Here is a 27,825-nt window from a genome sequence, read left to right as displayed (position 1 = left end):
TGCCCGATTGCAATATACCACAAATGGGTTGGCTTTTACAATGGGGATTTATTAACTTACAATTTACAGTTCTTAGGCCGTGAAAATGTCCAATCAAGGCATCAACAGGATGATACCTGGATTCAGAAGACAGGCTGCCAGCATCTGGGGCTCCTCCGTCACATGGCAAGGCACATGGCTGGTGTCTGCTGGTCCTTCTCTCCTGAGTTTCACTGCTTTCAGCTTCTGGCTTCAGTGGCTCCCTCTCTGAGCTTCTCAGTTGCTCTTCTCTGTGAGCTTCTCTTAATTTCATCTCTCTTATAAAGGACTCAGTAGGAGGATTAAGACCCACCTTGCATGGTGTGGGTCACATCTCAATTGAAATAACCTAATCAGATGGTCCCACCTACAATAGGTCTATACCCACAGGGATGGATTAAAAGAACATGAGCTTTTCTGGGGTACATACAACTTCTAACTACCACCGAGGCACAGTGAGGTTAGTGACTTGCCTAGAGCTTTACTGTTAGGAAGTGGAAGAGCCAGGGTCTGAGTCCTGATCTGTTTATCTCCAAAGTTCCCACATTTTTCTTTATACCTACTGATCCTCTGACAGGTCACATCACTTGTTTTACCTGCAGAATAAAACAAGGGAAAAATAAAATAAAACACTGGGGTTGGGCTAGATCATTGTGTCAGTTTGGATGTATTATGATCCCCAAAATGCCATGTTCTTTGGTGCAATCTTGTGGGGGCAGACATATTAGTGTTGATTAGGTTAGAACCTTTTGATTGTTTCCATAGAGATATGATCCACCTAAGTGTTAGTGACACCTTTGATTAGTGTGTGACCTCTTGATTGTTTCCATGGAAATGTGGCCCCACCCATTCAGCATGGGTCTTTGATTTAATCACTGGAGTCCTATGTAAGAGCTCAGACAGAAGGAGCTTGCAGCTGCAGCCTAGAGAGACATTTGGAGACAGCTTTGAAGACAAGAGCAACATTTTGAAGAACACACAGGAGCTGAAAAAAATTTTGAAGAACACACAAGAGCTAAGAGAAGAGCTAGAACACAATGCAGGATCAGCAGACGCCAGCCACGCACCTTCCCAGCTAACAGAGGTTTTCCGGACACCATTGGCCTTCCTTCGCTGAAGGTATACTTGTGTTGATGTCTTAATTTGGACATTTTCATGGCCTTCAGACTAAATTTGAAACCAAAAAAACCCCCTTTATAAAAACCAATCCATTTCTGGTGTTTTGCATAACAGCAGCATTAGCAAATTGGAACAATCATTGTTTCTTAACTCTGGTGGACTCTTGCGGGGAACATTAAAAAAAACTGCTCAGGCATTCCACGAAGGATTCTAACTTGGGCCCTGGTATGTTCTAAAAAGTCCCCTCAGGTGATTTTAAAGTGTAAGTGGTTTGAGAACCCATATTCTCAAACTTGAACATGTATCCAAATCATTTAGGAATTGTGTTAAAATGCAGATTCTGATTCAGTGGTCTGGGGAGTGGCCCAAGATGCTAATTTCTAAGCTCCCAGGGGTTGCTGATGCTGCTGGTCCACAGACCATACTTTGAGTAGTAAGAGTCTAGATGATTTCTAGGTTTCTGTCCTGTGCTAACACGCTATGATAGTGGAGACGCAGTTCTAAAGCACAGGAGTTCTGAACTGTATCCACCAAGCATCCTGCACCCCTAGATCCTGTACATCTTTGTTACAAATTAAGCAGTTAGTGATCAAAATATGTGAAAGTCAAATGCCAATTATGATGAATTACACAGAAAGGGCATGGACTCGGCCATGGGTACATATCCTAGTTCTGTTGCTTACCAGCTGGGTGAGCTTAGGCAAATTACTTAACCTATGGGAGCCTTCATTTCTTCAACTCCAAAATGGGAATAACGAGTTCCTATCTCATTAGGGTATTGGAGGATTAAATGGGTTAAATCATACAAAACACTGCACATTATAGGTGTCCCATAAATGGCAACTGCTGTTCTCATGATGGATTTTGTAAACTGATCTAATCTTGTAATCTGATTCCCTGCAGGTCAAAGGAATCTTGATTTGTGTCATCTGCAAGGATCATCAAATACAAAGCAGAGTCTGCCTTTGATCTGGATGTCATGTGACAGATGTAAGAAATTTCAAGGCACAGAGCCTTCAGGCCAGTGTTTCTGTCCTTGCCCAGAGAATTACAGTCAGAGAAACATTTTGTTTCCTCCCTTTTCTGGATTGTTAGGTTATCTCCCCATCTCCTGTCCCTGCCTACCTGGCAACTTCCCACTGATTTCTGGTAACCAAAGCAGAAGGCATTAACTGTTAAGATGTTGAGTTCACTCTATTAGACTAACCTGTTAATAGTAATTTATTCAATCATATATTAATTGGGTGCCTAGGTGCCAAGGACACAGGGATGAATAAGAATGTCAATCTCTGTCATCTCAGTTTATCAAGGCAAGGCAGATGTTGAACAAATAAAATATACAATTGCAATTGTGTTAAGTGCTAAGAAATTTTGAAAAGACCAGGGTGTCACGAAAGAGGGCACTGAGGAACTTGTGACACCATCTGATTTTTATTTTAAAAAGCTTTTTGATTGCCTATGTGTAGGATGGACTGGAGCAGGGCTAGAGGAAGGAGCAAAAACATTTGGGAGCTTGTACAATGGTCAGGCCCAGGTGGTGGCAGTGGAGATGGGAAGTTGGTGGAATGATAACTGGGAGCAAATCCCTCTCATTTGCCTGAATTTTGGTGACATGTTGGCTTGTAGTTTAATAGTTTTGTAATTTACACCAGTACAGAAGGCACCATGTTACCACAGAAAATTTTAAATAGTTGTGTGACTTTTGGCCAGCGGCATCCCCCTCTGTAGGCCTCTTTTACCCCCTGTAAAATGGTAGTGGTGGTAGAGGTGTCAGTGCTGTCTAAAGTTCTTATTTGCTTTGTCATTTTGGAACTGTAAGTCAAATAAGAAATTTTAAACTTCAAATTACTAGCAGAAGGTTTAAAAATAAAGAGAACTGGATTTCCCATCCTTTCAGACTCTTGACTTCCTTTCTTCCAGGCCAGCAAAGGTCACTGAATTATAATCATACTTCATAGTACAGGCTGTATGAATCAGGAAGGGTCAAGGCTGCAGACTTCTCAAGTCAAAGCTGCAAAGCAAAACTTGTCTCTGTGCCCAGACACCATTCTAAGCCTTGAACCATGGGAATCTGAGAGGCAGCTGGAGCATGACACCTGCCAACACCTGGGACACATGTGGTTCAAAACTATCCCAGAGCTGCCTCATACAAAGGCTGACTGGAATGATATACATGCCTCGATTTTAAAATTAAATAGTTCCATTGCCTCACAGAAATTAGTACTACAGTAAAAACATTTAGGCAACAAACCCTAAAATGTTGCTGGTTAGGAACTTAGGACCAAAGAGGTCAATGGATCGACCCCTGGTCACACAGCTGATTGACGGCCCAGCTACTTGGTAAGTTCCAAGAATCTGAAGTTAGGTACAAGGGAAATTTCCTCCGGAAAATTATCTTGTAACGGTATTGAAAGGGAGTTGCATGATTCAACTGCTAAAACAGAGACACTCAGCTGTTAGGTTGGATCTGTTGGTGGAGTCTGAGGTTTTACTCTGGAGATTTCCAACATGGCGGATGCCTCAATGGCCTGTCCTCTGAAGCTTCCCGTAATTCCCACTGACAGTTCATCATGAGGAACCACTCTCTAAATGCTCTTAATCTTAAGGCTTCAGGGAAATCAAGACCAGCTCCTCCTCACAGAAAGGCTGGGAGCCACTGATCTCAAGGTTGATTGATTTTTAAAGAAAACTTAAAATATAGAGTAATACAAATAATAATATAACATGCATCCAGTTTTGTGACACCTAGAATTAACGACTCAACATCTTCCTCCAAGATTTTTGAGAACCCTGTTTTTTTCTAGAATGACTCAGGCATCATAAGACACAGGCTGTATCTACCATCTTCTTTGATCGGCTAGATTTTTACCAAATTAGGATGATGAACCAGGACAGGAAAGAGAAAAAAATTCTCATTCTATGTTTCTTTTAAAAATGGTACTTAAGTGGACCACGTGATGAATTTTGACAAATGCCTATTATATTTTAAATTGCTTCCATTCAAACTATTTAGAAAGAAATTTCAATTTACATAATCTTTTTTGCTATTTTTCACTTCCTCTTAAAACAGGGAATAACCCGGGGATTTTTTTTTTTTTTTTTTTTGGTGGCAAAGACGTCACTTCAAGTCAGAATAAAGATTCAGCTTACAGGCATTAGTGACAGATTTAAGAGTGCTACATAATTTTGGGAAGGAATTTCAGTTTTGTTCCCTGAAACTTTTATTTTCATTTGTTAAGTTCTAGATACGTTTGAATTGGGTCATGAAGTTTGAATTCTAAATCAGCCCTCCCACTAACCCATTGTGTGTCCTCTGGCCCATCATTTTACCTTTTTGGGCTGAAGATCTGAAAGTCCATGGTTTTGGAATAACTTGATTCCATTATCTCCATCTTCGGGGTCTTCTGTTTGGTACATTTCAGTTTTATGCTGTAGACGAATCTTGCCTGATTTCCTCCATCACAGGTAAGACATGGATGGCTAAGAAGTTATGTCGACAAGCTGGCTAGTTTATGCTCGGAACGCGCTGCCAGGGCACCGTGCATGCACTGGGCAGCTGTATCTGGACCAGCTCTGCCACCAAGAGCGTCAAAGTCTACCTGCTTGTGGAACCTTGTCCCACCTCCATGGATCCCACTCTGCACAGGCTTGAAATGTAGATTTTCATGGTCATTAAGTTGATGAGAGTTGCAATTTTCAGTCATTCACTAAAGATATTGTAAGCACCTACTTTTGTTCAGGACTATTCATTTGAAGAATAGTCTAGAAGCTTGGTTATTTTAGCAATTCTTTAACTGCCAGAACTCTAGGCTGGCTAAGAACTTGCCACTGAATCTTACTTAAAAAAAAAAACAAAATCAAAGTGAACTCTAAAGCTGTCATTCCCTCTTGGTGCAACTCTAATGGCATCAGGCCACTGATGGTAAGCAGCTTTCAGTCCTCACTGAGCACCTGTGCTATCTGAATTAACTCTTGAGTCTTGGATTGGGGCTGGGGGAGTGGGTCATCTTGGAGCAAATCTAGTCCTCTGGCTATTAGCACCAGCTGAGCCTCTTTCTTCTGACTCTGCAAAGCAAAAGAAATATTTTTCTTCCACAGGCTCTGGCACTGTCAGACAGAAAGAACAGCCCCTGGGCAGGGACCCACAACACCAAGGGTGGCCAGCTATCCAGGGAAGTGAGTTTGGATCTCGGTGCTGCCACATCCGTGCCATGACCCCAGGACAAATTACTATTTCCCCAGGTGAAAACAGTGATAGCACCAACCCCAAAGGGAATCGTGATGTGTCAATGTACCTGCACATCATAGGTGCTCAATAAATATATATTATACATTATTCTATCAGGAAAATAAGCTGCATTGTTAATTTTTTGAAAATATTTATTAAAAAACTAAGGTGAATGTGGCAACAAAACAAAACACTCCCCTGAAAACCCACCTTTAAATAGCAAGACTATGACACTGCTTATAAAGTTTTGATTTAGTCTTTCACACCATCTATAGAAGGGCTTCTGAGGGAAGCCAAGTGTAAACAGGCCATCTATACTAGTGGTGAGCAAAAACTAATCATGTGAGAACTATCAATGGCCATATGATTTGCTTTCCTAGGCAATCCACCAAAACACCAGAGTGACCAAATCTCAGGGGCGTGTTCATGTGGATATATATAGTTCTAGTTTTAATTTGGGGGTGGGGTAGGGGACAAAACAGTAGAAAGACAAAGAGCATCAGTAGAAGGCAATCTTGAAGCACCTTTAAAATCTGGAAACTTCCACAAATTTAACCTGGTAATTCTCAAACCTTAAGGTGGAAAAGAATCGCCTGATGAGACTGTTAAGTTCACAGATGCCCCGAATCTGCCTTTTTATGATTAGCACTCCAGGTGATTCTATGCACGCTGGTCAGTCGTCCAATTTGAGAAACATTGTTTTAAATGCATGAAAACAATCCCTACCCTGTAAAAACAGTAAAGCCAAGGAATCTATTGACAGTCGCTGTGCTTTTGTCAACGTTGAGGGATCAGTATGGGAAGGCAGGTGGGAAGGAGCCTCACATTTCAACATAATGGTCTGCAGGAGCCTCAAAGCAACCCTTCAAGTCTTGTTCAGGAAGTAAATAAAATTTAATGAAGTTTATTTCAGATCCCAGAACAGCCTCCAAATTGCTAACAGGCCATTCATCCCAGTTTAATAAACTTTGTTGGGTCAAGGCCAATTCAGTTGTGGGTGTGAGACGGGGAGCTGCCATTTAAACAAAACATGGGGAAACTGTGGATCCTGACTTGTGAAGGCATACTGAATAAAACATCTATAAAAACCTTTAATAAACATAGAGCACTATGCCCAAATGATTTCAACAGTTTATGAACTCCACATGATGCATCATGGACAGCATGTAGAAATAGTCACATTGATTCCAAGGTTCCCATTATCTGCAAAAAGATGTGCTATGGCTGTGTCAAAAACAAGGCAGTCACTGTTCATGATGGCTGCGGCCACCCCGTCGTGAATGGACCTCGGCGTGGCCTCCCAGGTCAGTCTCCGCCGGTTCCCGTTTAACTCCAGTCTGTAGGCAAAGTTCTCGGCTTGCTTGCGGGTGCCGATGAGCAGCACGATGGCGAAGAACTGCTGGTGGCCTTCGTACTTCTCTTGCTTCTCCAGCACCAGCATGAAGTGATGGCCAAAACACGACTGCATCATCACCCAGTCAACGGCCCCGGGCAGATTAATGTCTGTAGCCAGAAAGACGATGTCTTCTCCCTGAAGGGTGGTGATGCTCTTGTGGGCGTGCATGAGATGGGACATCACGGCTTCCAGGGACCCCTGCCACTTGCAGGAAGCACCAGGACAAGGGCAGGAGTAGGGACGGTATTCACAGATGTCTTCGTGTTCTGGCTTCTCCGTGTGGTGCAGAGTCAGTGAACAGCCCGTGGTGGCATACTGCAAAGATGGAGAGAAGCACACTGAGCCACTGGAACTCAAAACTTCTATTGGCATATACCTCTAAGAGTACTTACACACTCAGGTTTCCTGGTTGCAAACGGCATTCTTATTTCAACAACTTTTGCTCAAGTGAGTTATAAATTTAAGACTAAAAGTCTCAGTTCCTAATTACCATCAATATTGTCATATATAAAATCAGGGGCTTATCCTGAACCAGGAATGTACTGTTTTCCACACTCCCCATTCCAACACTGTTCTCCTACTATGAACATCCTAAACAAATAAAATTGTTGAGCCAGCCTTGTATAACCTGGCCTTCCCTTATTTTCTGTGCACCTGTTATTTAAAGAATTTAAAATTGCTTGAGGGATACAAATATTACATGATGTCACATGTGAAATATCTAGAAATAGCAAATCTGCAGAGACAGAAAGTAGGTTATCATGGGATGGGAGCAAGGGAGGGGGCAGGGAGGAATTCTTGCCTGGTGAATATAGAGTGTAAAAAAAAAGAAAAAAAGAAGTCAGAGAAAGATACTGAGATACACACTTATAAGGTACCCAAATATTAAATAACAAAGGATACTTCATTCAATTAAGGGATGGCACAATAATTACAAGGGTTAGAATAACTTTTTATTTTCTTACCTTGTCTACTAGGAGCCTCTCTCTCACACACACACACGCACATGCACACACACATAATACCCATATATATGTACCACATTTTACTTGCAAATTTTCACTAGATAAAAGACACTTTGACCCAGTGCCAGATATAGATTCCACGTGTCAGCAGAACTCATGACCACTCATCACAGTCCCCTGAAACAGCTGGTGAGAGAGGGCATCTGCCACATTTCTGAATAAGTCATTTTCCACCAGTGGGTTTAAATAGTACTAAAAGTTACTGGCAGCTACCTGATGAAAGGTATGGAAAATCAGATGAACAGTTTGAGACCTGTTAAAGTGACAGTAACAAGACCACTGCCATCAGAAATAGGTTTTACACACACACACACACACACACACACACATGCACATAATGATTGTGGGTAGGATTAGGCAAAGAATATGTATACTATCTCCAGACTAGTTTTCACATTAAGACAGTTTTACAAAATGGCAGAATTCTCTTGTTACCCCACTCCACCCCTTCCGGATTCAGGTGGTCACCAGCAGGCAGCCAGCTGTGGGGAAGGCTGCCCTTTGGCTCCCTGCTCTGGCCAGCTGGAGTGACCAGTCCAGGACACGGAGGGGCTGAAGACCCCTCACACTGCTGGAGATACTACCTCATCTTCTCCCCGTTCTAACCTTTCCTCTGGGGACTCTGAAAATGCTTTTTGGGTGAAAGGAAATCACATCCAAGTGCTACCTAACTAACTTGGAAGACTGCCTGTAGGAGTCTGGTTCCAGCCAGACGGGTTCGAGAACTAACCAGACAGTGGAGGTTAAAATGAGAAGGGCCCGACCCTCCTCTGAAAGCCCACTGAACTTGCCCCAGACCACTTCCTCAAGTTCAAGGGCACCTCTCTTCACACCAGGTATGAGATATGTCAGGCCCTCACGACAGGCCCAGGAGGAGGGGAACTAAAGTGGGTCCAGGGTGGGTGCTCGTCCTAGACAAGTTTTCCGACATGGGCACACTGCCCCTCAAAACACTGCCTTAGTAGGGTAGGAACAAAACCTACTTCTCCCTTCACTCGGCATGACATTCCCGAGAGATTAATCACACCTGCCACGGGAAAAGACGACAGTGAAAGGTATTAGGTTTCTGCTCCCAGCCTTCCCAGGAATGACAATGCTAATTCCTAGATGCCAGGTGGAGAATCAGTCCACAAGCAGACACCTGCCCAGAGTTCCATGCTATTGTCCTGTAAAGAATGAAGAAACTGGAATCACTTTTTCATGTGAAACTAGGACATCAGCCTTAACGCTCCTCCAGCACAGAGCAACAGGTAAACTGCCCGGGGCTCTTCACTTGGATTTCTGCCCCCACTTCCCCCATCAAGACACGAAGGCACCAAATAAGGTCAGGGTCATATCGTTTTTCTCAAATGCTGTATCCAATTGCTAAAAAAAAAAACCCACACAAAACAGCTGTTCTTGCTTCTCCCTGCCCTGCATTCGTGAATAAACCCCTGTAAACCTTAAGTAGGCTAAATTCTAATCTTGACAGATAAATCGATCACTAGCAACAAGCAGGTACTACACACCCTCTCCTCATAAGATGCTAAGCTACAGTTATGGAGAGGATACAAGAAGCAAAGAAGATAGTCCTCAGTCTTAGGGAGATTAATCTCCCCTAATCAGAACGAAGAGGGTGGCTTAAAGAAAGAAATGCAGTTTATTCCTCCCCCACCTCATTAAACCAGATTATAATCTTCACTAGAAATTGGCAGAAATATTTCACTGTATTTACTTCTTCCATAGGAATTGCTTATTCACCTTTTATTAACCATGGACTAATTTTAAAAGCCTGGGTGTAAAAAAAAAAATTAATCAGAAGGAGAAACTAATTTACTTATCTGTACATATTTACACTTCATATTCCTACCTTTGCAAGGCCCTAAGAAACAAATCCCTATTAACTGTATTTTAAATCTAGGGTGTAGCTAGGAATACAGAGCCTGCTGATGTTTTCTGTGTGTGATGGGTGAGACATTTTCCCCCAGAGTTTAAAAACAAACACACACACGCAGTAAAAACAGCAAGAATTAGCCCAGAGCTTGGCAGATTCTCCGGCTGGAACAGGCCCTCAATATCTGAGTTCTGAAGACATTTCAGAGTGAACTGCTTACCACAGCTGCCCAGGAATAATCCCAGAATCTAGATGACCTTTGGCAAATGGTGTACAGAAAAGTACCATCTGTCCCTTTCCCCCACCCAAAACCCCAAACCACTCCACGTTCACAAATTCAAAATTTACAAATATTTATCATCTAGCAACCGTTCGAGAACTTCTTCTTGTGTAACTCAAGCAGGAATATTTATATTCTGAATTACAAGTCACACATTCAACTCTTCCTTCAACCCAAATATAGAGAGCAGGGAACCTCCCCAAACTGCACAAATAGAAAAGGGAATACTTAGCATTGGTGTGGACAAGGACCTTATGAAAAAAGATCTTGCTACAGCCTCTATTAAAATGAATACATACTTATTTAAAGTCTTGGGTGCTTACTCGGCTCCTTCTAAATTAGAGGAAATTTTAAAGCTTATCTATTGCTTCTATTTTCCATCATGGGTGAGGGGGAGTCTTCCAGACCAGTGGTACCACTTTTATGATGTCTGGATTATAGAAAATCTCTAAAAAGAAAAGATCTGAACTTTGAACACACACACGTGTGCATGTACTCTCATGCCACACTTCATACTTATAACCATCTCGGCATTGTTCTGGAAAGACATTCCAGAGTGTGAGCGACATTCCTGCCAGCCATACTAGGGGGTCTCATCCAGGGATCAGAGGGAGGGAGGGCTTGACTGGGGGTGGGGGAGGGGGCGGGTTTCTGTGAATTCCCTGAAACTGTATGTAAACCATTTACCTCTGAACAGCAAACCCAAATCTCACTAGCCCCTGGCCTAGTGTTTTTTTGCAACGCTCCAAGGGTTTCTGGGCTGGAACCTCTGTCTCAGCACACACAGAGGTTAATCGGCTGTGGACCCTGCCCTTGTGTGTTTCTAGTCAAGATGGGCCACATTGCAACTACAACCAACTCAATTACAACAGATTACCATGCAAAGGAGGACCAGGAGGGTGACAGGCGGTTTCAAACCTGGGACAGGATGAGGAGGTGGCCGGTTAAAGCAAGCTTTACTGTAGAAGATTGATGGAGTGGTCCCGTCTGGGCTAGCACAGGGTGAGCGGAGGAGACAGTGATGGGTAAAACCTAAAGGAGAGTGCAGGCCCAGATTCTGTCAGGGACTTTACTGATAATTCAGTTTATTTCAGGATTTCTCAACCACGGCATTACTGTCATTTGGGCATACAATTCTTTGTTATAGAGAGTCTGTCCTATGCATTATAAGATACTTAGCAGCGACCCTGGTGTCTATCGATGTCAACAGATAGACACCAACAGTTGTCAACAGGTAGGGGCTGCTTTTGACAGAGATGTCAACAGCAGCCCCTACCTCCGCCACCCCAGTTGTGACAACTAAAAATGTCTCCAGGCAAAACACTAAATGTCCCCTGGGAAGCAAAACTGCCTGGTTGAGAACCACTGATTTAGATGAATGACAAAACCCGTCTTCTATCAGCCACCTCATAGCTGAGCCACACTGGCAAGCAGCTCAGGATGGTTGCTGCCCATCCCCATGGGGACAGCCCAGGGCAATCCAGGAGTGCCACCCCTGACGTGCAACCAGGACTTAATTGCTTGCACAGCATGCAGGTAGATGAAGGGGCCGGTTCTACCCGTTTCACAGACTAGAAACCAGAGGCTCCCACAGAGGAACTGACTCACGTCCGGGTCATGTCAGGGTCACGTGGTCACCCATGGCCCCGTGGGAGCAAGCTCTGTGTTCCCGTGCTCTTGCTCCAGTGCTCTTTTCACTGCACATGATTGTTTGGGAATCAACAAAGAAGCAATATTTGGAGAAAAAGGGATAGAAATTATTTCCATCTATCTGCCTTCACCTCCTCCACCCCAAACCAACAAACACAAAAACCAGAGTACACAGATAAGCTGCTTTTGGAAGCAGGTCCTAATATTAACTTCTTCCTTGGGTTGCAAGGAGAAAAACAGCCCTGAAAGCTCCTCTCCCTGAGGAAAGGGCAGCATTATCTCACAAATAAGTAACTAGTAATTAGGCCCTTCCAGCTTTCTCTGGCACCATGCAAGAAAGTCCTGAGGTTTTAATTTTCACATTGTGGCTAGCGCTTGCCCCACCAAATGTAAGTATTTAGGAAGAGTTCGAAGGATGCTCACCTTTAGGCCAGGAAGGCACTTTTCTTTAAACCAGTTCTTAGTTGTAAGTTCTGGTTTCTGAGACAAAGTTCCTGGGCTGCTTCCCTAAGGGCTGCAAGCCTGTCATGGGACATGCCCACAGCTATAAAAGAGATTTCTCTTTAGGGAATATCTGCTCATTTCTCCAGGGGAGGATTTGTTTTAAGTAAAACTCTCTAAGGGGGGTGGGGTGGGGATGAGGGGGACCAAACCAAAAAAACAAAGCACAGAAACCAAAGCTAAAGGTGAACATAGGGAGGGACAACATGGTCCACAGCAGAATGAGAAACAAAGAAATGTTGAAATAGCATTTCTGACTCCTCACTAGAAACTTTTCATGCTGCAATGGCTCAAAAGTCTTCTGCAAACAGTGCCCTGCCCTGAAAGGCCATGTGTGACCTGGTGCCTCATCTTTGCAGAAAGCTATAAATAGTGCCAATTCTTTTCTTTTCTTGTATTTAAGTTGGAATTGAAGCAGTTTTTCCCTTTTCTGCACAGAAACCCCTTCACACACACACACAAGAAATGTCAGAAACACAAAGACTATATACCTGTTATTTACCTAATAAACACAATCACATCACATTTATTTATGACATGGGTATATAAACAGAATAACCCTTCTTAGCCGGGGTCTTAGTAAAATCCTGTGACTGGTTTGGAACAAGTCATTTAATTTATTTAATTAAATTCGATTCCATACAATTCAAGAACGAGTTACTGAACTCCAACAATCAACAAACTACACCTATGGAGGCTTCATGAGCTCCGCAGCAAAGCACATCCCTCTCGGGGACTGTGAGGTAAGCACCTGGCCTTGGCCTGCGTACCTCCTAGGAAACAGCTGAAATTTATTAGCAAAACATCTGCCAGGCATTCGGTAGCTGGGTGAGTGCCTCAAACAAGAAAGTCTCAAGAAAAACAAAGGACAATCGATATTTTGTTGTTGATGCTCATAAACTTTTGAATTAAATCCATGAAATGACCTTGCCTTGGAGTAAGCAAAGGTGAACTGAGCATTCCTTCAATTTATATAAGCTGAAATAATCATAAAATGCACACGGACAGCTAAAGGCAATGCATGATCCTGGAATGGGAAACAAAAATTGCTATAATGGACATTGCTGGTACAAGAGTTGAAATTTGAATATAGAATTGATAATAGATTATAGATTAGATAATAGTACCTACTGATTTAGTTATTTTACCATAATTATGTAAGAAAATGCCCTTGTTTGGGGGAGAAAAACAAACAATGTATTTTGGGGTAAAGGAGCAGGATGCCTTCAATTTATATTCAAATGGTTGAAATATATATTTAGAGAGAGAGATGAAGAAAGCACAAATGATAAATCAAATGGGGCAAAAAGCAAACAACTGGTGAATATGGATAAGGAATATAAGGGATTTTTTGGTACTATGATCACAACTTTTGTGTAAATCCAGAAATAAAAAATTACTCCCCAAAAGCATATTAAAGAATCCAGAACTGACTTAGCTTATTTACCCTTTAGAGGATGGAGATTCCATATGTAGCAGAAATTTCATTATTTCAAACCAGTTATAGAAAAGAAGTGGTTGAATGAATTAAATTTTATCATAATAGTGTTTAAAAAAAAGAAAATCTACTTTTACCTGCATATGGACATGTAAGTGAAACTCAGTTAAAAGTTTTTCTTATTTTAGAGCCTCTTTGGGACTCATTCTAGTGAACTGACAGAAATTTGCAATGAAGACCTTAATTGCTGGTACAATAACCAACACTTCTTTGACTCCCATAGAAGACAAAGCATTCTCCATTGCTCCCCTGATCCTTCTAAAGGTTTATGGGGACCTGACATGTCTGCGGTTCTTGAGTGTAGTTTCATTCTCCAACACCCCCAGAGGTTCAAGGTAAACTCCAATTGGATTCCAGGCTGTAAAACTCATCTAAGTCCCCTCTATTCTCACAGGTAACCCCCTCTTAAGCACTGGGGAGTGAACCCAGAAATGGAATCAGAGCTTCATGAGTTCAATTTGAAGGATGAATTCCTGGCAGCATAATTTACTATCTATTGGCCAGCAGATAATTAGGGGGCTACTGGTTGAGGTCCCTATCTTTCCGATGTTCTTTCGACTTCTTCAAATGGGAGTTGCACCAAACCTAGTGTTCACTGAGCAAAACGGTAAAACTTAATTTTAACCTGCAGTTAGACTGTAATCCCTAAATCTAAGCCTTTGTCCAGGAAACCCACATATCCATAGATTGGTCAAATAAAAAACAGGATTTCAATAATGAAAAAAATGGAATCCATTTTTTTAAAGGACTTTTAGCAATTAAAATGAGCTCCTTGGTAATAAAAAACATGTTTACCTGCCCCCCCACCCCCACCCATCCCTGAACAATCAAAGGTTATTTTCCAGTTAATGTATGGGTCTATTAATTTTCTTCATTGATTTATTGCCTGCTTCCTGGCCACCCAATATTTATTGATAAATGAATAAATATTATTAGGTTTATTTGCAAAGTTCCACTGTTCTCTCCCATGCTAATTTTACTTTAAAGTCTTATTGTGGGACTTAGAATTTTTAAAAATTCAGTAGACCTTTTGAGATGATATAAGGAAAAATGTATATTTTTATTTTAGTCTTCAGTCACTGTGGGTTTGTTTTGCAATCTTTGATAAAGATGTTCCACATATTTTATTTACATAAACTATTGGGGGGTTAAGCTCTTCTGAGAGCTTACAGAGGTTAGGAAACACAGCACTGTTGTCATTTTGAAGGCTGTAAGTCCTTCTTGTTCTAAGTATGTTTACAACCACTGGTAGAGGAACTATGATTAGTACTCAAGTACCCAATGTCCTGTGTGACCTTGAATCTACCATGTCACCCTGAGTGTGTCTATAAAAGTGCTCACAACTCACACTTTGATATTATTAACAGTGGAGGAGTTTTGGGATCCTCACAGTAATCACGTTCAGATTCAGGCAATGGGAGAAAGTGAAATCTTCACTTATGACTCAATTGTAATACTCCACCTGCATCTGTCTAGCATCCTTCCTCTAAGAACTTTACAGAGTATTTTCACTCAACCCAAATGATAAATTCCTCACCCTGGCTATGACATAGCATGAAGAGATAATAATCCACCAACAGTGCTCTAACAGTTTTACAGACAATAATAAGACAATATTTCGCAGTACCCGAGCTTTCAAACAGTGGCTAGACTGAACAAACAATTACATTTAATGTTTATAAGCTTTCTTCTGGGGAAGGCAATTCTAATTAAGAATTTACCTGGGAATCAAAAATTCTTCCTTTTTGCCTAAGAGAAAGCTGACAAGCCACATTTTGGATAGTTTTCTTACTAAAAGGTGTCTTGGTGCAAGACTGGGGAAATATTATCGCAGAAATCTGAGAACATCCTGCTATGAGGGGGAGGGAGCCTTTGGCCTTACAAAGACTCGCTGAGCTGGCAGTGGTTTATTTTTCATCTTAGAAACTTTAAACAAAAGTTGACTTTTGACCATGTATGCTTTTCGTCGGTCCATGGACAGAGTTAGCAGGCAATTACACATTGTCTTGGAGAACCAGTTTCGTAAGGTCTCTTCAGAATGCACGTTCGAGCAAACAAAAGCACCGTAAAGGAAGATCCGGAGTTATAAGGCTTTAACACTGTCTACTAGAACCTCTCTCATCCTTAATATGCTCTTACTTTTTTTATGCCTGGCTCTTACCTGCACAATCATGTTAACTGTCTGATAACTCTGCAAGCAGTGCTACTTACCTCAGCAGTCTTTAGTTCTTGACTAAAACAACTGAATTCACCAGAAGACTTAGGTGGTAGGGTTGCCAGATCTAGCAAATAAAAATAGTATGTCCCATGCAATACTTAGGATATACTTATACAAAAAAGAAAATTATCTGTTGTTTATCTTAAATTCACATTTAACTGGGCACCCCGCATCTTATCTGGCAATCTTATTAAGACGGTCCCTCTGGTGCAGCTGCCATCCCTCTGAAAGTTTAGACTGTGAAGGGGCAGCATAAAAAGCAGAAGATGAGATGGAAAAGATACTGTATGCATAATTACAAGACCCAGACTGGAATTTTTGTTCCCCAAAACTTACAAACTGTATGACCCTGGGCAAATCTCGGGAGGAGGGTGGGATTAGTTTCCTAAGCTACTTAAAGCAAATACCATGAAATGGGTTGGCTTAAACAAAGGGAATTTATTAGCTTAGAGTCTGAGGCCAAGAAAATGTCCAAATCAAGGCATCATCAAGGCAATGCTTCCTTCCCAAAGACCGGCTACTTGTGATCCTGGGCTCCGCTGCCACATGGCGAGACACATGGTGGTGACTGCTGGGCTCTCCCTTCTCTTCTGGGTTTCAATGCTTTTAGCTTCTTGCTTCCATGTCTTTCTCCTTGTCTAAATTTCATAATGAAGGACTCCAGTTACAAGGATTAAAATCCACTTTGACTGAGGTGGGTCACACCTTAACTGGAGTAGACTCATCAAAAGGTCCTACTTACAAAAGGTCCACACCCATAGGAATGCATTATATTTAAGAACATGGTTTTCTGGGGTACCTACAGCTCTGAACAACCACAGGGGGATCCAAACCTCATCCTGACTCCTTTACAAAGTAATTAGGAGGATAACATGAGATAATAACCTAATTTAGGCAACTTCTTAGCAAGGCAAAGGACGCCCTCTACAAGCAACTCCACTGGCCTCTCCATAAAACCCCATCCCTTCTTTCTTCACTGGGCAAACTACTACTCATCATTCAAAATGTAGCTCGGACACCATTACCTCAGTGAGGTCTCCTGACACTCCTCTGCTCCCCGCATTCCAAAAGGTCTCTGCTGCTCTGCTGACAACTTCTGACTCCACCACTAAACACGGAATTCCAGAAGGATGAGGCCAGAGAGTCAGCTCCCCTTGCCACTTATTAAATAATGGTAGCAAGGGAAGGGAGGCAATGGCTGGCTAGGCAGATGGGCTGTGGGAAGAGGACAGCCTGGGGCTGCAGAAGTTTCCAGAGCAAGGGTGGGAAGAAACAAATTTAGTGGATAACCAGGAGCAGCCAATCTGCCCGATGTTAAGCCAGGGAGAAAAAGCAAGCAGCAGCATTAAGAAAACCAAAGGATGATAACAAACAGTATTGGTGTTGCTGGGGAGAAATAGGTACTCAGTTGCAATTGATTCCAAGTGAGAAAGCAATTTGGCTCCACTACCAAAAGCTTTAGATTTCTGCATACGCCCTCTGGCCCTACCACCCAACTTGTAGGATTTATTCTTAGGAAATTATTATTTTTATATGCATAAGGATTCATAGTAGTACTTATGTTTCTTTTTTTTTTTTCACAGTAAGAAACAGAACTACTTCAATGACAAAATGATTAATTAACTTTGGTATTTCCTTGAAACTGAAATATTATACAGCCACTAAAAATGACCTTAAAGAATATTTATCAATGTGGAAAAGCAGTCGTGATGTGTTAGATGAAAAAAAAAGCAAACAGGTTGTAAAACAGGACGTACAACAGGATTCTTCACTTCACCTGCTTTTTATTTTTTTTAAATGAAAAAACTTGATTTATGTAGAGGTAAGTTTGGAAAGACATAGGCAAAAGTGGTATAGTGGCTATTTCTAGGTGGGGGGGATTATAGGAGATTTAAATTTTATTTTATTTTTCTATACGTTCTACATTTAAAAATAATGATCATAACTTTTATAAAACTTATTTTATAATGTGTAAAATGAAATACATAAAATATAATAAAATTATTTTTAAAATGCTGTTTAATCTAATCAGGTTTTCCCATCTAAAAGCATTAAAGAAATGAAAAGAGAAAGTATCATTATTGAAAAACCAATGCCTGGGCCAATTTTACCAGTTCTACGAAAACTACATGATTGCAGGGAAGAGAAGCTCAGTGGAAGAATCTGTGGGAGAAACAAGAAAGATTCCTTTTTTTTTTTCCTTTTAAAAGTTTATGCCTGGATCTGACCTCAGACGTTGACCACTTGCTTTCTGCTGGTTTCTCACTGTACACATTTATTTAGTCTTTACTCTGTGCTGGGGCCGTGCTAGGCACTTTGCATGGATTATTACTTGTTTGATCCTCTTGACAACCCCATCCATCATCACCCCATTTAGCAATGAGCCACTGAGGCTTGGAGAGGTCACCAGCCAGACACGGTGGGGACCGAGAGGGAATACAGACTCAGAAGGCACACCCTGGGCCTGACCTCAAAACCACTAGAGTAAAGGCTAACATGGGGATGGCGACTGAAGACACTATCTTTATGGACTCTAAGTTTTAAAATAGTGCACAGGCCCACACATTCAAGACCAGTGTATCTTCCATCTATCTCTAGTGCTTGTGGCCAGAAATTGTGAAGGAGATAGACCTTTTGTCCCAGAGAGTTATAGAGTCTGAAAATAATTACATAAAATCTTAACCAGACTGGAAAATGAGAAGAATGGTGGTTTCCCAGTTTTTAAGAAACTAATGGAGAAAGAGGAGCAGCTGGTGCAAAAATTGATGAAATTGTGTTCTGGAATTTTCTGAACCTCTCCTAAGTTTTATACTTACTGACCTAAGGCTTAATATAAAGATGCATTTTGATCAGGGAAACTTTTTTAGCTTTCTTTGCTTTTCCCTTTTAGGATGTCCAGAGAAGAACCACTTTCTAGTGTGGGCAGGGGCCTTGTGGATAATCACACACCACACAACTCGCCCAACCATAAGCAGTGGCCCTAAGAGGCTGGCATTGTGCTTACCAAATGTGTACCTACTATGTGCTAGTGCAAGGAGTGAGGACATCATGAGTTTGAATGAGAAATGACATTTCTCACAAACTTTGTCAGAAGTAAAATCTGCTTCTTAAGATATTTTATTTACTGGACATATGTATATACAGCAAGTTTTATGGGGCTCCAAAGAGAGATCTAACCCGTAACTGGAAAATTGAATCTAATCTTAGGCTGCTACTTTATAGGCCAGACCTGCTGACTTCTGGTAGGCCTCCATTCTGGTTGTTCTAAGGATCAAGTTTAAGTAACAATGTTCCAGGTCATGGTGACCTGAGGAAAAGCCTTTGGCCAACTAGGTTAGAATCAATATTTCACTCTAGTACTCCAGAGCGTTCTGGTGCTTCTCTTAATTTTACACTCAAGAGCTGAATTATCAATTTTGTTCTTTAAAATCTTGAGCCCCAGTGTTAATGTACAGGGATTCTGGTCCCTGCTATCTTAATCTAAGCTTCTAGGAGCCAAGCTGGTCAATTTCAGCCAGTTGTGAGGACAGTAGGGACAATTGATAAAGTAAGTGATTTTGTCCTAGGGTAATTCTTGTGGTTAAGAAGAGATCTTGGAAAACTGTTCTGGAAAACCAGCTTATTGCCTCAGGTGATCCCCCACCCATCTAAAGGCCTCCCTAATAACCGCCCCCCCACCTTCCATTTGATATGGTGAAGCAAGGGCCCTCCTAAGGCCCCTCATCCTCAGCACCCACCAGCTCGGTTCAGGGACATATACATGGCCGGACCAAGGCCCTACAAAGCCAGGATGAGAACCTGGTTCTTTGGTCTCCTGGCTTGTGCTCTTTGCTCTTGCACCACTAAATAGATTCTGAAATTTTAGGGCAAGAAAGAACCTAAGTATAATCATTTAGTCCAATCTTTTCTCTTAAAGATAAAGACCCTGAAGTGTGAAGAAGTAAGCTGACTCATAACCAAGTCAAACATTTAGTCACTAGATGGACAGAATGGAATATTCTCCTGGCAAAATAAAGAGGAAAAGAAAACCAGCTACAAAATGACCTATAATTGGGACCTATCGCAATGCTAAAGTTCATCTATGATGGTAGCACAGCATTGTGAACATAATTAACAGCACTGACTTATGTATTCGAATGTGGTTAAAAGAGGGAAATTTTAGATTGTATATATGTTACTAGAATAAAAATTAAAACAAAAAACATAGGACTATACAATAAAAACAGTGAACGCTATTGTAAACAATGGACTATAGTTACTAGTACAATTACAAAAATGTTCCTTTATGAATTACAATGTAAGTACATATGCAAGGTGTTAATAGGGTGGTATATGGGAACTCTGTATTTTATGCACCTACATAAACCTACAACTTCTCTAACAACAAAAAATAAAAGAAATTATAAAAACTAAATAATAATAAAACAATAATTATAAAAATAATCAGGTCAGAGATTGCCAACGGCAGTTGGAATTTGACCTGCACACAGGGTTGGCTTGGTCTCCAAGTGCTAGCTTTAAATGTCAATTGGGCCAATGTTTAAACAAACAAACAAAACATTAAGATATTTAACGTTAAAAAATCCAAATTTCTGGCTTTTCTTGAAAAAATTCAAAGGTCTGACATGGCTCCATTCACACTGCCACCCATCAATCAACCAGAGCTGAGCAAGGGTTTCCCATTGCAGAGGGAGCACGTGTTGTTCAGCTCCGCAGCTTCACTGTTCCTTGCAGTTTCCTGACCCTGAGGCCACATGTTCAGCACGTCTCCCCTACACTACGTGGCCCCTGCCGGCCTTTAGGTAGTCGTCTCCAAGGGACTAGATGAGCCTACACTCAGGAGCTTTTAAAGCTTCCACTGGGTTGTCTGACGACTCTGTTTCTTCGGAACAAAGATCATACTGCCACAATTTTAACCGCAGGGAAGACTTGTCTGGCTGAGACTTTCTAGTTCAATAATTATTTGGAGATATGCTATAGAAACTTTCAGCGCAGGCCAAGAAAAAGTGGACAGAAATTGTATCATAGTGTAAGCGGGCTGGAAAGGTGTAGCATTTTCCACAGCTGTGGAGAGGAATACTCTGCGATCAAAATACACTGCTGGGTGGAGGCACAAATGTGTCAACCTTCACTTTCCCCCCATCCATACACTCCACTGAGGCAGTGTGCTTGAGATATGGGAACAAGAATGTCAAAACTCCTCAGATGTGGGACAGTCATAACCGGGCTAAAAATACCACCAATGGAAGAAAGCCATACTTCGATAGAGATCCTTTTTTGAAAGCAAACCTCAACTAATAATGCACGTAATACTCTCTATCAAAGGTGCTACAGCACTCTAGCCTTTAATTAAATGGCCCCACACCCATGTTAGGTAGCTATTTGGCAGCATATCCATTTTTTGGCCAGCTGAAGCATGACCAGCCCAGAGCTGTGATGAAATCCTGCAAAACATTAGGTTTGTTTTCTGATCCTCCTAGCCCTCGTACCCTACACAATTCTTCCCAGTGAGTTTTTTTATAGTAGCGTGTATGTCTTCACATTGGGATGTTCCCATCAGAGGCCATCTGGTGAACTCATCCATCCAGATGGTTTGGTTATTGGTGTCAGCCTTAAGTTAATGATTTGAAGCCTTAGAGAATAAGTTCAGATTCAAAATTCACATTGGTGAAGAACAGTATAATGGATGAGTGCCTCTAGGATGGAGAGTCAAGGACTGGCCCACTCCCTAGTTGTGTGATCCTGACAAGTTACTTAACACTTAACCACTCTGTCTGTGGGCATGAGTTTCCTCATCTGAAAAAAAGACTAATAAAAGCAGACCCATACAAATAGCTGGAACGCAAAGAGAACCCAATAACCATTCCATACAGCCTCCCTTTTTTCCATGGAATGCTAGAAGTTACAGGTCCTTCATTTACAGATGAGGAAATGAAGGACCCACAAGTGGTCCTCAGGCAAACAGTGGCAATGCCAGGTCTAGCAGCTGGGGTTCCTGGCATCAGCCAGCCCATGAGCGGGACTGGAGAGCAGGCAGGGATGGTGACAAAGCAATCCCTAGGATTTCCAGGACCCTCCAAATCCAGGCCAAGGATCTGTTTTATTTTCAGTTTGACACAGGCTTTACCACTCCCTATTGTCTCCGATCCTCTCCAACTAATAGATCTCTGTTGCTTGCTGGGCCTCTGTATACATCCATGTTTGGTTTATCCAAACGAGGTGGCTAGGCTGCCCTGTCAACAGTCTGGATTCTTGGTCAACCAAAGTGGAGGCACGCATATACCAGCTTTATAAAGCTTCTCACACACAGACACACACCCACAAATTACCCCAAGATGAACTTTTCTAGGCTTTGTCTGTAGGAGAAAAGTTGACCCTTTTCAATTTCAGATTGCAAAGTGATGGCTTTGCCCAACTGCATTCTTATAGAATAAGGACTTGGAAAATCAATGTCATGTACAGAAAGGCTGAGTACCCTGGATTCCCGAGAGAACTACTCTTCAAGAATGATTTCACTAGTGTTACATGTTAGGAAAGAACAAATGCTTCCATAGGAGCCACAACTCTAGTTCCTGAAAGTGAAACTTCATATTTCATATGGCACAGTATAACTGCTTCCCTCCCTTTCTCTTGGGAGCAGTCACAATGCTCTTATGAGATTATTTCTTAAAAATAAATTATGGAAAACTGATATCAAATGCTGATTTGTGAACTGCAGTTCCCCCTCAGCCTGAAAACCCAACCACACTTCTTTTATTAGCCATTGAAGGTTTGGGAGAGAGTGAAGGGCTGAGATGATGGCTCCTCCAAAACCCTGAGGGCTACCCCACCACACTCCTCCACCCCCAAATATACCTGAACATCGAATATTCACTCTATTCCAACTATCACCAAGTCTTCTCCCATCACTAGGCTGCCACTTTCTTCATGACTCAAAGAAAATTATGTCAATATTTTGTCTAAACTTTATAGGAAACACCCATTGGGCTGGGTGAATTACCAAGTATTATATGGGGGGAAATGAAATTAAGTTTATTATGTTTGACTGGAACCCCACAGTCTAAACACTAATACAAATCCTTATTTGAATATGCTATTTTAAACTTGATTTGTGGCAGGGCAGTGCACCAAATTAAACCACTAATTTTACTGATTTGAATCCCAAGCCTCAATTCTCTGGTGGATTATTTTAAATTTAAACATGAGCTCTTGGCCTATAAAATAAGCAGCACTACTGAGAAATGCAAGGCAGTCTAAATGGCCCAAGAATCAGAGCAGTTACTATTACAAAAAAAAACAAACAACAAAACAAAACAAAAAAACTACCTCATAAGAATTAACGACATTATTTCCATTTCTAAATTCAGAAAATGAGGTGCACCGAAAAGCTCTATCTATTAGCTAATGAGGCAATAAAGCCAGGTATTTGTGAAACTGCTTAAGATTTTTAAGATAGATGTAGGTAAACAGATGGTATAATAAGATCACAAAATGCAATACTATGCAGCCATTTAAAATACAATGAAGTAGAGCTAGGTTTCAGCCATAGAAAAATGTGTGATAATATGAATTAAAAATAGCAGTTGAAGAAGCCATTTTTGTAGAACAACTTATGTCTATGTGGGTATATAAACCTTCTTGCCACACACTGACATCTATGATTCTATATTTAGCTGTGAGAATGTATATAAAGTTGGAAAAAGTCTATAAAGATTCACACTACACCTAACAATGGTGGAAAAGGAGGAGAGGTCTTGGTCTTTCCCTTGACTTTTCTTGTCTTCGAAATCTGTATTTTTTGCAAGCACAATGGTAACTTTTTAAACTTAATAAAAAATAAAGTGATAGGCTTTTAAAGAACTGTAACAACTGCTCCCGCGTGCCCTTCCTATTAAATTCCTGACGGACCCTTGTTTTCACTCCACTTGGTACAAGAAACGCAGCCACAACTCCCCAGTCCTTTCAAGGCCAAGGGAGGGAAAGGCGTGGCTTGCACGGTTTTGTCGTTGCTGGAGGAAAACAGGCTGTAGGCGCCCTTTTTATAGCTACACTCTCGAGAGCTCCCACGTGTCAGGGGTGTGCAGACCGCGGGCGCGCGGTGCAGGAGGAGTCCAGTACCAATCCTGCCAAACCGACTGTTGGTAAAAGGGTGCGTTTAGCTCGTCCATTTCCTCTCTCTTCAATCCCTTCATAGATAGGCAGTTTACCGGTCCAAGTTTTACTTATGAGGCCCAGCACTACCTAGCACACCCGAGTACATGTCTGCAAAGGATAAGGCACCGGCGCTGCGTAAGCTTTGATGTGTTGTAAAAACGAGGGAGTGCCCATCAATGTGGGGTCAGTGCTCGGGCAAATGTCAGCCCAGAGCCACTCCCAGAGTGGGCAGGTGGATTTAGAGGAGGGCAGATAAAGTGTAACCATCTTTTTTCCCCCTAAGTAGGGGAGATGCTACCCACCTCCCAGGGCCTGCAGGGGACTGGAAGACACCGGAGTTCCGGAAGGCCGTCAGGGAGAAGTGCGCGGGTGGCACCTGGACTTACCTTGCAGGGGAACAGGACAGCCGAGGCCACCTTCTCCATAGCCAGGTTCCTGATGCTGGGCGTCAGGGCACCCCTGCACGTCGGGCAGCAGCTCAACTTCTGGCGGCATTGGTTGCACACCAGGTGCCCGGCCTGGCACTGCAGGATGGGTGGCAGGACATAGTCAAAGCAGACCGGGCACTCGAAGAGCGAAGTCAGCTCGTGGTGCTGCGGGGACACCGGGCCGGCCCCGCCACCACCGCCGGGGCCCGAGATCACCGCCGCCGCGGCGGGCACCGCGGACGAGCCGGGGCCCGCAGCCGAGATGGTGGCGGCGGCTGGGGGCGCAGCCGGGGACGGAGCGTGCTGGGACTGCGGCGGCGGCTGCTTGCTGCAAGGTTTGTTAGCGCTGGGGCCGGTGGAGGACGGGCGGCTCATTGCGCTCCGAGCCAACCATGGAACTGCGGGCGCCTGCCTGCCGCGGGGGCGCCGAGGTTAAGGCGGTGCGCGCCCCGCGGGCGGCGGGCTCCAGAGCAACGCCACGGCGCCCAGTCCCGAACGGGAGATCGGAGACCGTCGGCGTCCCGTGGGGGAAGGCTGGACCGCGCTGGCGTTACCTTCAGCCCCCCGCGTTCGGAGGATCTCTCTGCGCCCCCGGACTCCGCGCGGCACCCTCTTCTGGCGGCGTCCGGGGCCCGGAACCCGAGCAGTGCGCAGAGCTCCGGCTCTGGAGCGGCAGCTGACGCAAGCCCCGGGGGCGCGCGCGGACGTGACGCTTGGACACGTGTGCGGCCGCCCAGGCGCCCAGGGACTGGCAGAGCCACCCTGCGCCGAGGCGCGGTCTCCGCCCGGCCGCAGCTGGCAGCGCAGGGGGTCGCCTAGCGCGGGCTCCTCCTGCTGGGGCCGTAGGCCTAGTCGGTGCCAGTTAGCATGCCCAGCTTGCCGCCGCCTGTGGTCGGCTTTTCCGGGTGGAGTGGGGGCTGCCCCCGAGGAGGCGTCGCCGAAGTGCTCTGGCCACACCCGGGGAGCCACGCCGACACGTCTCTCTTGCTCAAACCAGAAGGCCAACTTTCGGCGAGGCGGGGGCGTGGACGGTGGGCGGGGAGGACGCGGGCGAGTTGCGGCGGGGCGCGGACTCCCCAGGTCAGGTCGGAAAGAACCAGGAGGGTTCTCTCGCCCTGGTTGAGTCACCAGCGCAAGGGGAAGGGCCTGCGGGTCGGCTAGCTGGGTCAGTCTAGAAGGGGAGGTCACGAAGAGGAACTTTGGGCGGGAGCAGGGCAAGAGACTGGGGATAGGTCTGCAGCGGGCACCCAGGACGTAGTAGTCCCATTGGCTGTTAAGGGTGGTGTCGGGCCATTCTTCGGTTCTGCCTCCAGGGTGAGGAAGAGGTAAACTCCTTTTATTCCTTTGCCTATAGACCCAGCAAAAGCTTCATGGAATTGGGTGCCTCTGACGTGGATAACAGTGTTGCTAAAAGGACAGTTTGAGATCACTTGGAAATGCCAGGAACGTGGGTTGGTGATCGAGAGGTCTCAGAATGACAGTGGAGAACCCTCCAAATAACGCGCTGCGTGCTTATCTTTGAGACCCAGTCGAAGTCCAAGGCTTTGGTGTGAGATGTAGGCACACGTTCTACATGCCACGGGGAAGTCCTATAGAGAGGATGTTAGCCTGGAGTTAATGTGTACTGTGAGCTCAGAGTTAAATTCAATGGCATACAGTACTGTGTTTTGAGCCACTGACACTGGAATAGATAGGACTTGAATGTTTTTTTTGTTTTTGTTTTTGTTTTTTGTAGAAGAGATAGAGGTAAGAAACAATTGTTTGGACAGATTTAAAGAAAAGCTAGTCCCCCCACTCACCACCTGTGTGACTGTGGGCAACTTCTCTTCTGTCTCAATTTTTCATCTCTAAAACTGGGATAATAAGATCTATCTTATAGGTGGGTAGTGAGGATTAAATGAGTTAATATGTCAAGCCCTTGGAACAGAATCTGGCCCATCATAAGCACTGTTTAAACATTAGTTCGAATTTAAAAAAATTACTTTGTATGACTGCGTGGTATGTGAATATATCTCAATAAAATGAAGATTAAAAAAAATTACTAGCAAATGTTTAACAAGAATATTAGTGAATATCAGTGAGTGAAATTGGTCCAAGAAATGTGGGTGCTGAGAGGAAAGAAAGTTGAATCTTCTAGAGGTCACCTAGCAAAACTACATGCATGGAATTTACAGAGTTTGAACAAAGTCTTGGGGGAGGGGAAGATGGAAAGTAGGTGTAGATGTGATCCAGTCATTCAGTAAATGTTTCCTGAGCATTTGTTATGTGCCAGGTACTGTTCAGCTCAGAGAATGGTTCTCATCCTATTTATGTTCTAGTAAGGAAGAATGGCAATTAACAAACGGGGTGGGGGTTCATTTAGCAGGAGCTAAAGCCCGGAGTGAAAGAATGCATGTTGGGAGTGCTTTGGGATTTGGGGGGTTGGAGTGGGAGTGTAGATGGTGTGGAGCTAGTGTGCTTGGCTTGGTATTTACCTCAACGACGGGGCAACCACCAAGTTTTTGGAAAGCACTATAATATGGTTGAAGGATTATTGGGAAGGGCCTGTGGGGAATATAAAATAATAATAGCTAATGTCTGGTGAGTACTCATGTGCCAAGCATTGTTCTGTTTTGCAGTAATTTATTAATTCATTTAAACCTCATTAAAACCCTGTGTGATGGGACACCTCTCCTGAATCCATTTCTTCTTCTGTGCTAACCTTAAGAAGATCCTCAGAAACACTTTCTATCCGTAAAATATCAGGGTAGGACTTATTAAAAAAAATAAAAAGACCTCACAGGTGAACCCCTAATCTCAGCCTAAACTGCTGAGCACACTGAGAAATGCTCCAGCTAGTCGGACAAGCTTGTGCCCTTCTGTCATTTTCAAATTGTCTGGTTTCGCCAATTGGGCAACTTCTGCAGTCAGGTGAATGGTGTGCATTTCAGAGCAAACTGTGGTTGGCTTTTACTCTTCAGGTTTAGAGGTGACTCAGGAGTGCACTGCAGCTTACTATGTGGAGATTTCTGATAAGGGGAAAGCTTGTGGGAAATTTGGAAGTGACTGTGAGACTCCTTTGGTAATTAATGGCAGGAACTTTTAGCTTTACATAGTATTTCTGTTTCTGGGTTAATTTCCACATCTCAAACTTCTCTGGAACAATTATGGGTCATTTAATTCAAGTATTTCTCAAACAACCACCATGGGCCTAGTACTGAGTGCTGCACTGAGTAGATATATGTATTTGCATTATTTTCAAATGCATACTTATCTAATATTTCTATAGTAGTACCAGTGCCAGGTATTGTCCTAAGCACTTTACATATTTTAATTCTTTTGATCCTTACAACAGTTTCTTGTGAGGTAGGTTTATAAATTACAAAAATGAGCTGCAGAGATACCAAGTTACTCGTAGTAAGTTGCCATTAAGACGGCTCCTGTCTTAGTTTGCTGCG

At 43.1% G+C, this 27,825-nt stretch overlaps 1 protein-coding gene across 3 annotated transcripts; it reads right to left on the bottom strand.

Moving 5' to 3' along the window:
- Positions 1–333: 333 nt before the first annotated feature.
- SIAH2 (siah E3 ubiquitin protein ligase 2) lies at positions 334–25,269 on the bottom strand. Of its 3 annotated transcripts, none has more exons than XR_005217831.1 (4): positions 24,347–25,269; positions 5,890–7,076; positions 4,468–5,202; positions 334–614 (listed from the first exon to the last, which is right to left on the bottom strand). XR_005217831.1 is itself a non-coding variant. In XM_037842708.1 (2 exons), the coding sequence occupies exons 1-2, from the start codon at positions 24,761–24,763 to the stop codon at positions 6,519–6,521; spliced, it is 975 nt and encodes a 324-aa protein (XP_037698636.1). In that variant the 5' UTR covers positions 24,764–25,269; the 3' UTR covers positions 5,500–6,518. The 3 variants fall into 3 exon arrangements, 1 of the variants encoding a protein (XP_037698636.1); XR_005217832.1 differs by having other exon boundaries at positions 6,092–7,076; XM_037842708.1 differs by lacking the exons at positions 334–614; positions 4,468–5,202 and having other exon boundaries at positions 5,500–7,076.
- Between the last annotated feature and the right edge of the window lie 2,556 nt (positions 25,270–27,825).

The sequence above is a fragment of the Choloepus didactylus genome, chromosome 1 (genome assembly GCF_015220235.1).
Source record: "Choloepus didactylus isolate mChoDid1 chromosome 1, mChoDid1.pri, whole genome shotgun sequence".
NCBI lineage: Eukaryota > Metazoa > Chordata > Mammalia > Pilosa > Megalonychidae > Choloepus > Choloepus didactylus.
The sequence above is the reverse complement of the archived record's forward strand: the minus strand, read 5'-3'. Positions and strand labels throughout refer to the sequence as shown.